General features: G+C 38.0%; 1 protein-coding gene across 2 annotated transcripts in view; it reads left to right on the plus strand.

Annotated features, from left to right (window-relative positions):
* The first annotated feature begins 803 nt into the window (after positions 1-803).
* The window catches only part of abraxas2 (abraxas 2, BRISC complex subunit), a 38,445-nt gene continuing 26,820 nt past the window's right edge, over positions 804-12,428 (plus strand). Inside the window, exon 1 of one of the 2 annotated variants that reach the window (XM_003218588.4) lies at positions 804-960. In XM_003218588.4, the coding sequence (XP_003218636.1) occupies positions 889-960 (72 nt within the window). In that variant the 5' untranslated portion in view covers positions 804-888. Of the gene's footprint in view, positions 961-1,091; positions 1,244-12,428 lie in introns of those variants that run through there. The other variant, XM_062976046.1, reaches the window with a different exon arrangement.

A 12,428-nucleotide genomic window follows, 5' to 3' on the forward strand; every position in this document is an offset into this window, starting at 1 on the left:
TGTGATATATATTGTGTATTCTATTGCATATATATTCTATATCTATATATATAAAAGAGTGATGGCATCACGGCGACCCACAAAACAACAAAACTACAGGCCCCCCAACCTCGAAATTTGACGACACAACCCATCATCCATGCCTCTAGGTTGATACAACAAAAAGAAAAGAAAAATAAAGTCCTAATTTAAGAGAGAGGAATAATTGCTTTTATCCAATTGCTGCCAGTTAGAAGGCTAAGCTCCTCCAACTTGGTCTCCTAGCAACCCAATAAAAATAATAATAAAAAACACTAAAAATTAATACAATAAAATACTATAATAACAGAAAATAACTAAAAATAATACAAGAAAATAATAAAATATAATAAATAAAAATATAACTTACAATAAAATTAATAAAAAATTAATAAAAATTGCAAATAACGTCAAATAAAAATTACACAACAATTTTAACCAATACCACCACCACTTTGCCACAGCAACGCGTGGCCGGGCACAGCTAGTTATATATCATTTTATCTATTATATTGTATTTATATTATTTTATATGTGTGCATAATTTTCATTATATACATATACATACACACACAGGGGCTTGGAGTGTTTGCATGTATATGTATATAGGTGTGTGTATATTATGTTATTATATATATATATATATATATATATACACAGACACACTCTCTCTCTCTCTCTCTCTCTCTCTCTCTCTCTCTCTCCCCCCCCCCCTTCCTTTCTCTCTTGGGCTTCCGATTGTGAACTACGCTTCCCAGAATTCCCCGCTGCCTTGACCGGAAACCGCCTCGCGCGAGAAGAGCCGGGGAGGCGCCGGGGAGCCGCGGCGCCTTGTGGGATCGTCGTCGGCGGTGGCGGCGGGGCTCCATCATGGCGGCTTCCATTTCGGGCTACACGTTCAGCTCGGTCTGCTACTACAGCGCCAACAGCAGCGCGGACCACGTAAGTTGCCGCCCGCCTCGTCCTTTAGAGGGGAGCGAGGGGTGTCTTGTGAGGCGAGGCCTCTTTCTGCCGCCGCTTCCCAGGGAAATGGGGAGCCTGGAAAAGAAGCCCGCGAGGAAGAGGAAATGGGTGTGAGGGAGGAAGAGGCCAAGGCGAACGCAGCGGCTGCTTCCGAGGCGCCGTCAGAGGGTTTGGAAGAGGAAAAGGATGGCGGCGCCCATCCTATTTTGAGATCCATGCGAACAGGAACATGATTATGGAGATTTCATATGGCTCTGTGGCGGTATAAGGGGCAAGATGGTGGGAGGTGCAGAGTGTCATGGCTGTTTCGTGATGGTTCTTGTAAACACACCTTAAGAGCTGCAGGATGATACGAGCTCTAGAATAGTAGTTCTCAACCTGGGGTCCCCAGATATTTTTGGCCTAAAATTCCCAGAAATCCCAATCAGTTTACCACCTGCTAGGATTTCAGGGAGTTGAAGGCCAAAAGCATCTGGGGACCGCAGCTTGAGAATCACTGAGCTAGAATATAATGGCTGTAGAATTTGTATTACTACTGTTGCTTGTATCCTGCTTAAGCAGTATAGGCAATACAATACATAAATTAAAACCCAAATGTATACACCAGGCACAGGCAAACTTCGGTCTTCCAGGTGTTTTGAACTTCAACTTCCACAATTCGAATTGTGAGTTTAAAGTCCAAAACACCTGGAAGGCCCAAGTTTGCCCATGCCTGGTATATGCAAACAGTAGAATAGAGTTAAACATTAAAATGATACAAACATAGGTAAAACCGATACATCCATCAAACAAATTTGTATTATATTATTAGAGCCCCTGGTGGCACAGCAGATTAAACCTCTGAGCTATTGAACTTGCTGACCAAGAGGTTGGTGGTTTGAATCCAGTGAGCGGGGTGAGCTCCCACTGTTAGCTCCAGCTTCTGCCAACCTAGCAGTTCGAAAACATGTAAATGTGAGTATATCAATAGGTACCAACCACATGATCTTGGAGGTGAACAACACAGGCTCTTCAGCTTAGAAATAGAGATGAGTACCAACCCCCAGAGTCAGACACGATTAGACTTAATGTCAGGGGAAAACCTTTACCTTTTGTTGTTGTTGTTGTTGTTGTTGTTGTTATTACATTAGAGTCTCACTTATCCAAACTAAACAGGCCGGCAGAACCTTACATAAGCGAATATCTTGGATAATAAGGAGGGATCAAGGAAAAGCCTATTAAACATCAAATTAGGTTATGATTTTACAAATTAAGCACCAAAACATCATGTTATACAACAAATTACAATATGTTCAATATGTAGTTCAATATGCAGTAATGTTATGTTGTAATTACTGTATTTACGGATTTAGCACCAAAATATCATGATATATTGAAAACATTGACTACAAAAATGCCTTGGATAATCCACAACCTTGGATAAGCAAGTCTTGCATAAGTGAGACTCTACTGTATTATTATTATCCTGCTTAAGCAGATAACAGTCTAGGCAATACAGTATATAATTCTAAACCTAAAAATATATACAAACAGTAAAACAAGAATTAAGCATTACTATAATATAATGATTATCTTTATTTATACCCTGCTTTTTCTCTCCACAAGGTGCCTCAAAGTTTAAAGACTGAAAAATACTAAAAAATACATAGTTAAAGCCAAAAAAAAATGTATTATCATAATCATTATTATTATTGTTGTTGTTATCATTTTTATTTATTTGGTGATTCCTTAGGCTAAAACCTAAGACAGACAGGCTTTTAAAGATAAAGGTTTTTAAGATCTAGTCAGGAGCTGCTGTGTGGTTTTTAACTTCGAATATGTTTTATTGGATTGTGATTGAATTTTTAAAATACTATTTATATTTTAGTCTTTTTTAATGTTTGTATATTTGTATGTTTTAAATATTGTATGGTGATGCTTTTATGTTAAACCGCTATGAGTCTCCTTGGGGAGAGAGAAGCTAGATATAATAATAATAATAGTTTTTGTAAAAACACCCTGAGAGCTGCAGGATGATGGGAGCTGCAAAATACCATATCTATTTCATGATTGTTATTGTAAACACATCCTGAGAGCTGAAGGATAATGGGAGCTGCAGAATATCATGGCTAATTTGTGATGGTTATTGTAAATACATCCTGAGAGCTGTAGGATGATGGGAGCTGTGCAATAGCATGACTATTCCTTGGTGGTTATTGTAAACACACCCTGAGAGTTGCAGGATGATGGGAAGTGCAGAATATCATGGCTATTTTATGATAGTACTTTTAATAATACTACTAATAATACTCCCCAAGGTGACTCGAGGCAGATTCCAACAGACAAAAGGCAAACATTAAATGCCACGACACAACCATAAATACAAATACAGTAGAGTCTCACTTATCCAACATAAATGGGCTGGCAGAACGTTGGATAAGCGAATATGTTGGATAATAAGGAGGGATTAAGGAAAAGCCTATTAAACATCAAATTAGGTTATGATTTTACAAATTAAGCACCAAAACATCATGTTATACAACAAATTTGTCAAAAAAAGTAGTTCAATACTTAGTAATGTTATGTTGTAATTACTGTATTTACGAATTTAGCACCAAAATATCATGATATATTGAAAACATTGACTCCAAAAATGTGTTGGATAATCCAGAACGTTGGATAAGCGAGTGTTGGATAAGTGAGACTCTACTGTACAATAACAACCTGACCAAATCCCCAAATAAGCCAACATTTACAGTCAAATTAAAACTTACAATCTCAAATTAAATGGTGAGATAGCCTATCAAATAGCTTGTCTCAACATAAAAACATTGACATAGATTGCAATTTACAGAAATACCAAACGTTCCTTTAAAATAAAATTAGTAGATTAATTATGTTGCTGGTTATATCAATAGGCCAACAGTGCCTGCAAGCCAAGTAGCAGTAGTAATTCCACATGAGAGGTATTTTTGCCATCTATAATCATTTAATCCTCTCCAAACTCCCTCCAACGGGAGGGAGTTCCAGAGGTTGGGGGGGGGGGGATCACTGAGAAGGCCCTTTCTCTCATTCTCTGATACTGTAGAACAGGGATCCCCAAACTAAGGCCCGGGGGCCGGATGCGGCCCTCCAAGGTCATTTACCTGGCCCCCGCCCTCAGTTTTATAATATATTTGTATATCAGTTTTAATAATATAATATATTGTATATACATATAATATTGATAAAAATATTATAATGTTATACAATATAATACTAATAATAATACCATATAATAATATTAATTATGTTATATATTACACTAGCTGTGCCCGGCCACGCGTTGCTGTGGCGTTGTCTGGTGGTGTTGGTGAGAACTTGTTGAGGTAGTAGTGGTATTGAATGTCTGTTGCATGGTTGTCCTTATGTTTAGTATGCATTTGGTTATTTGTGTACTGTGAAAGTGGTGAGGATAGAGGGGGTCTATGTCCCTGTGTAGTATTGTATAAGGAGCCCCGGTGGCGAAGTGCGTTAAAGCACTGAGCTGGAGACCAAAAGGTCCCTGGTTCAAACCCCCGGGAGCGGCGTGAGCGGCTGCTGTTAGCTCCAGCTCCTTCCAACCTAACAGTTCAAAAACATGCAAATGTGAGTAGATTAATAGGTACCGCTCCGGTGGGAAAGTAAAGGCGCTCCATGCAGTCATGCCGGCCACATGACCTTAGAGGTGTCTACGGACAACGCCGGCTCTTCGGCTTAGAAATGGAGATGAGCACCAGGCCCCAGAGTCAGACATGACTGGACTTAACGTCAGGGGGAAACCTTTACCTTTAGTATTGTATAGTATTTATACGTTGTCCATGTGTTGTGAAAGCTTGGGTTGTGTCCAGCTGCATAGTAGAAAGGGTTGGGCTGATGGCCCCTAGGAGTCTCTCCAAACTCTTGGATTCTATGCTTCTATTATTATTATTATTATTATCATCATCTTCTACATCACCATTATTATGTAGAGGCTGGATGGCCATCTGTCAGGAGCGCTTGGATTGTGTCCTCCTGCATGGTAGAAGGAAGTTGATCTGGATGACCCTTAGGGGTAACTCCAAACCTTAGGATTGTATGATGTTGTTATTATTATTATTAGTAGTAGTATTAGTATTGAGAGGCTGGGTGGCCATCTGTTGGGAGTGCTTGGATTGTGTCCTCCATGGCAGAGTTGAGTTGGAGTGGATGGCCTTTAGGTGTGTCTCCTAACTGTCTGATGCTATGATTCGATGTGTGTTATTATTGTGCAGATATTGGATGGCCATCTGTCAGGAGTGGTTGGATTGTGTCCTCCTGCATGATATAAGGAAGTTGAACTGGATGATCCTTAGGGATATCTGCTAACCTTAGGATTGTACGATATTCTTATTCTTATTATTATTGAGAGGCTGGGTGGTCATCTGTTGGGCGTGCTTGGATTGTGTCCTCCATGGCAGAATTGGGTTGTTCTGGATTACCACAGTAATTATTTCATATTACAGTAGAATCTCACTTATCCAACATTCGCTTATCCAAAGTTCTGGATTATCCAACGCAGTCTGCCTTTTAGTAGTCAATGTTTTGTAGTCAGTGTTTTAAATTCATTGTGATATTTTGGTGCTAAATTTGTAAATCCAGTAATTACAACATAGCATTACTGTGTATTGAACTACATTTTCTGTCAGATTTGTTGTATAACATGATATTTGGTGCTTAATTTGTATAATCATTACCTAATTTGATGTTTAATAGGCTTTTTCTGAATCTCTTCTTATTATCCAACATATTCACTTATCCAACGTTCTGCCGGCCTGTTTATGTTGGATAAGTGAGACTCTACTGTATATTTATAATCTTATATTATCTGCTTAGAACTGGATTATATGAGGCCCCTTCTACACAGCTGTATAAAATGCACACTGAAGTGAATTATCTGGCAGTGTGGACTCAAGATAATCCAGTTCAAAGCAGATAATATAAGATTATAAATGGGTAATATAGCTGTGTGGAAGGGCCTTGAGTTTACACTGCCATTTAATCCAGTTAAAATCAGATAATCTATGGAAAATGCCTAAGTGAGGCCTAACTGTGCCTGTCCCATGAGCTGAGTAGGTTGCTAGGAAACCAAGTGGGTGGAGCTTAGCACTCTAACTGGCAGCAATTGGATAAAAACAATTATTACTCTCTCTCTAATTAGGACTTTATTTTTCTTTTCTTTTTGTTGTATCAACCTAGTGCCGTGGATGATGGGTTGTGTTGTCAAATTTTGAGGTTGGGGGGCCTGTACTTTTGTTGTTTTGTCCACTACCCTGATGCCATTACTCTTTTATATATATAGATATAGTATTACAGTATAGTGGTATAGTTCAATATAGTAATGTATAATGCTAATATCGTGCTATGCTAATAATATTATATTATATTATATACCCCTTCGGGGTAAGAAGGGTGGGATATAAATGTAGTAAATAAATGTAGTAAGTAAATAAATAATTAATTTTAGACTTAGACTCACCCAAATTCTGAAATGACTTGAAGGAACACAACAACAACGACAACAACAATCCTAATTAACTTGACTAAATCTCATTGGCCAGTAGCAGGCCCACACTTTCCATTGAAATCCTGATAGGTTTATGTTGGTTAAGATTGTTTTCATTTTTAAATATTGTATTGTTCTTTATTGTTGTTGTTGTTGTTTTGCACTACATAGGAATTTGTTCGTATCTTTTTTCAAATGATAATTCGGCCCCTCAACAGTCTGAAGGATTGTAGACTGGCCCTTTGCTTTAAAGGTTTGAGGACCCCTGCTGTAGAATATCATGGCTGTTTCATGATGGTTCTTGTAAGCACACCCTGAGAGCTGCAGAATGATGGGAAGTGCAGAATATATCACTATTTTGTGATAGTTATTGTAATACAGTAGAGTCTCACTTATCCAACACTCGCTTATCCAACGTTCTGGATTATCCAACGCATTTTTGTAGTCAATGTTTTCAATATATCGTGATATTTTGGTGCTAAATTCATAAATACAGTAATTACTGCGTATTGAATTACTTTTTCTGCCAAATTTGTTGTCTAAAAGGATGTTTTGGTGTTTCATTTGTAAAATCATAACCTAATTTGATGTTTAATAGGCATTTCCTTAATGCCTCCTTATTATCCAACATATTCGCTTATCCAACATTCTGCCGGCCCGTTTATGTTGGATAAGTGAGACTCTACTGTAATAATAATAATTAAAAAAATTAATTTGTATCCCACCCTCGCTCCCCAAAAGGACTCAGGGCTGCTTACAACAAAACACATGAATACAATAAATAATATAACACAGAAAATGATCACATTTCAGTTAATAAAAACAAAATAGCACAATATTGTAAACATAAATAAATAATTTATAGATTATAAGGCCCTCTAAATCCAGTGTATAATGCCATTTAAAAACAGCCATTCCTAGGATCTGAGTATCCAAGCTATAAATTATAGTTCTTAAAACCATTTTAAAATCCTGTCTGATAGGGTGGTTGATACTTTTCATCATTATTAAACACCTGCTTAAATAGCCAGGTTTTCAGCTCCTTCCTAAAAGTTATAAGGGTGGGTGCTTGTCTAATATCCTTGGTGAGGGCATTCCAAAGTCGAGAGGCTCTCAGGGTGTGTTTACAAGGCCCATCACGAATTACCCATGATATCGTGCAATTCCCATCACCCTGCAGATTTCAAGGTGTATGACTAGAATTGTAGAATGTCATGGCTGTTTCGTGATGGTTATTGTAAACACCCCCTGAGAACTGTAGGATGATGCGAGATGCAGAATGTCATGGTTATTGTAAATACACCCTGAGAGCTACAGAATGATAGGAGCTGCAGAATATCATGGCTATTTCGTGATGGTTATTATTAATACACCCTGAGAGCTGAAAGATGATGAGACTGTAGAATATTATGCCTGTTTCAAATATTTTGCACCTCCCATCACCCTGTACCTTTCAGCATTTATATTCTGTATAGTATCACAGTACCTAGAAATGGTCATTGTGATACTTACTGTAAGGGGCACATATCCTGAAAGCTACAGAGTGATAGACTGTGGAACACGTTAGAAAACTTCAGCATGGTAGCTATAGGATACAAATGCTGAGAGGTACAGGATGATGGAAGGTGAAAAATATTGCAGAGTTTAGACCCTCATAGTTGCTGGGCATCTTCCCTCATCCTGTGCTGAAAGCTACAGAATGATGGGAGGTGTAAAATGCTCCAAAAAGTCCTGGTATAGGTACAGGACATAAATGCTGGGAACTACATGATGATGGGAGTTTTGAAGTGTTATAGAAAGGCTCATTGTGATACTTACTGTATGGGACACAAATCCTTAGAGCCACAGGATGACGGAAGGTGCGAAATACTGTATATAGAAAGAGACATTGTGGTAGTTAGTGTGTACAAATGCCAAGAACTGCTGGATAATGGGAAGTGTAAAATGCTGAAAATAGTCCTGTTATAGATACAGGACACAAATCCTGTATGAAAGCTACAGATAGATAGAATGTGCAAAATATCAAAGTAGGGGCGCTGGGTGCTATTATTACTATTATTATCTTGATTTCTGTCCTGCCTTTCTCCCCATAGACATAACCCAATACAATTTTAAAACAAGGCAAAAACAGAAATTAAAAAGACCATTCTTAGAGCTCCAGTTTGTGCCATGGATACAAAAGTTAAAATACAATTAAAATTTAAAATAGAAAGCTAAACACCCCCTTCCTTTCTCGCCCACAACATCCCCGGAAATAGATTTACAGGGCACAAATCCAGAGTCACAGGATGATGCAATGTACACAATATCACTATGAGAGCTGCAGGATGATGGGAGGTGTCAAATGTCATTGTGATATTTTCTGTATGGGGCACATATCCTGAGAACTACAGGATGATACGATGTGGAAAATGTGGAAAGGTTCACTATGATAGCAATGCTGAGAGGTAGAAAATGATGAGAGATATACAATATCAAATAAAAAGAGACCACTCATAGTTACTGGACACAAATGCTCAGAGCTACAAGATGATGCAAAATATCAGGGAAGGATCTTGTGATAACTACAGGACACAGATCCGGAGAGCTCCAGGTTGATAAAAAGTGTAAAATGTCATAGGAAAGTTCACCATGATATCTACAGGACACAAATTCTTAGAGCTCCAGTATGATGGGAGATGTAAAACATGAAAGAAATTAACCTGTTATACATTTACAGTACCCAAATCCTGAGATCTACAGGCTAATGGAAGGTGTAAAAGGTCAAAGAAAGGATCCTGGGATAGCTGCTGGACACAAATACTGAGAGTTATAGGATGTTAAGAGGTGTGAAATATTGTAGAAAAAGGCAATTGTTATAGCTACTTGCAGGACACAAATTCTGAGAGCTAAAGGATAATGGAAAATACAAAATATCATAGAAAGGGTCACTGTGATAGCTACTGTATAGGACTCAAATCCTGAGAGCTATAGAATGTTGGGAGCTACAAAATAGGAAAGTAAAGTTCAGCATGGTAAGTACAGGACAAAAATTCTGAGAAATTCTGACAGAATGTGCAAAGTATTGCAGGAAGGGTCACTATGATAGCTACTGTCCAATACACAAATGCTGACCAATACAGGCTAATGGGAGGTGTGAAATGTTATGGAAAGGGTCATTATGATAGCTGCTGTCTAGGACACAAATTCTCAGAGCTACATGGTGGTGGGATGTGTAAAACATCACAGAAAAGTTCACCATAAAAGCTACGGGATGGTGGGTGGTGTGAAATATTGTAGACAGGATCACTATGGTAGTTATTGTACACAAATCCTGAGAGCTACAGGATGATGGAAAGTGCAAAATATTGTAAAAAGAGTCACTGTGATAGCAGCTGTTTTGGACATAAATGCTGAGAGCTATAGGATGATGGATGAAGTAAAATATTGTAGAGAAGTTCACCATGATAGCTACAGAAATAAATCCTGAGTATCAGATGATGGGGTATGTGAATTATAGCAATGGTCACAGTGATAATACGGGACACAAATCCTGTAAAGGAAAGTTGATTATTCAACAGAAATAGCTATGAGGAAGTAACTGTATTTCCTCTCTCATAATGCTTTTTCAACTCAGTGCTATTTCAGCTTATTTTTTAAGGTTAAGGTTATTTACAGGACAAACATTTTGTTTTATTTTGTTCTTCATTGATTTGTCATTTATTTTGCATATATTAGTTATTGTATTTATGTTGTGAGTCTCCTGAGTCCTTTTGGGGAGATGGGGCAAGATATAAATAAATTTGCTAATCTTATAAAGATTATAAAGATTATTATATTATATTATTACATGTAATTAGCCTAATTTAGCATTAAATAATTATCTTATATTCTCGTTTTTCTTGTGCTGCGGTCTATCTGTGGGGCATAGTGAGGAGATGGGCTGGCTCTGGCTAAATTTTCTATTGGTTTGTGCTTCTTTAAGGTACAATGTGGTCTCTGTGTTACTTTCTTGTCATTTTTGTACTTAAATTGGAACCATAATCTAGAGACGACAAATACAGCATTACATCTGATTTCTGTTCTCTATACAAAAATTCTCTGTTCCTTCTGTATTGAAAAATGCTTTGCCTGGGAGATGTGGCATAGACGTTAATTAGATTAGCGAATTGATAATTATGCCATATAAACCTTTAACAGAATAGTAAGGTGTTAGAAGTTGTTGTTGGGTTGAAGCTACATATAAAGCAGGTACTGTCAAGCTTAAGAGACAGAACAGGTGCCCGGGTACAATTAAAAATGTCTTTATGACCAGCACTTGTGGAAGGGAACAACATAACTGACACAGTATGAATTTTTAAAATGTCTGTGTTTCTTTGGATTCTAATCTACCAATATTTGTTTATTTATAGGTATTATTAAAAATGAGACTGATTTAAGTACAGAGCAAGCAATAAAATAAAATAAACCTACATTAGATGCAAGTTTGATGCTGGTTGTTTCAATATAATACCAATATCCGAGTCCACACTGCCATATATATTCCAGTTCAAAGCAGATAATGTGGGATTTTGTTTAGCTGTGTGGAAGGGCCCCAGTTCAAAGCAGATATTGTGGATTATATGCCTTGATATTCTGGGTTATATGTTGATGTGGAATGACCCTTGGTTCTCAACTGTTGCTTGACACCATTAATATTTCCTGTAAGTCAGAAGGTACATCAGTGAATAGATATATTGCCCTCCATCTGAAGATACATTGCAGTTTGGAGTGCATTGATACTTTAGAACAGGGGTCCCCAATTTTGTTAAGCAGAGGGTTAAGCATGGTTCCTCCTCCTGAACCATGAACTGGGGGGGGGGGGGGGGGGGATTATAGTTTGAAAAACAAATTAATGATTTCCTATGCAAATGGCACATATCTTTTTTATAGTGTAAAAAACATGAAAGAATACAATATATTTAAATGAAGAACAATTTTAATCAACATAAACTTACCAGTATTTCATTGGGAAGTGTGGGCTTGCTTTTGGCTGATAAGATAATCAAGTTAATTAGGATAGTTGTCGTATGCTTTCAGGTGGTTTCTAAAGTTTAGGGCAGGGGCCAGGTAAATGACCTTGGAGGGCTGCATCTGGCACATGAGCCTTAGTTTGGGGACCCCTGCTCTAGAATGAATGCGACTTGACATCACTTTAACAGCCATGGCTTGATGCTATGGAATCATGGTATTTTGAGTTTGGTGAGAGAAGGCTGTAGATCTTGTAAAACTACAGCTCCAGAAGCACAATTAGATGTACTTCTGGATACAACCCTGAGACTGGAAGGTCAGGTTTCTGTAGTGGCCAGGTCAGATATGCTTTAGCAAAGTTAAAGCTTGTGCGCTATGTGTGCCTGTTTATAGGACCCCTGACTACAGTGACACATGGCCTTAGTGACATCTCACTTGGTTGACTATAATTTTCTCTGGAAGTAGTAGCTTTTGAAGAGTATTTGAAATGTTTGTCCAAAGAACTGGAGCAGATTTGGTAACTGAGGCTTATGACACTGAGCATAATCTTGTTGCAATAGCTCCACTAGCTGCTGGTCTGTCCAGGCACAATGGTTGGTTATAACCTACAAAACCTTGTGTGAATGAATTTATCTGTGGAACTATGCTGCCCCATACAAGCCTACCCATGTTTTGTGCTCTTCCGGGGAGGCCCTTTTATTGCATCATTCTGATCTGTCTGGTGGAAATGTACAAGAGGGCCTTCTCAGGTGCTGCTTCCAGGCTTTGGAAAGGGGAGTTCCAAAGCCTGCTAACCTTCCATACAAATTAAAGCCCTTTGTTTTAGCAGAGTTGGAGGAATGTTAGCTCAGGGAGAAAGAGCCTTTGAAATGTACTGTACAGTTTATATTTCATTTCCTTTTTAGTGGTCACACTTTTAACAGCTTCAAATTCTATT

The sequence above is a fragment of the Anolis carolinensis genome, chromosome 3, assembly GCF_035594765.1.
Source record: "Anolis carolinensis isolate JA03-04 chromosome 3, rAnoCar3.1.pri, whole genome shotgun sequence".
NCBI classification, from domain to species: Eukaryota; Metazoa; Chordata; class Lepidosauria; order Squamata; family Dactyloidae; genus Anolis; species Anolis carolinensis.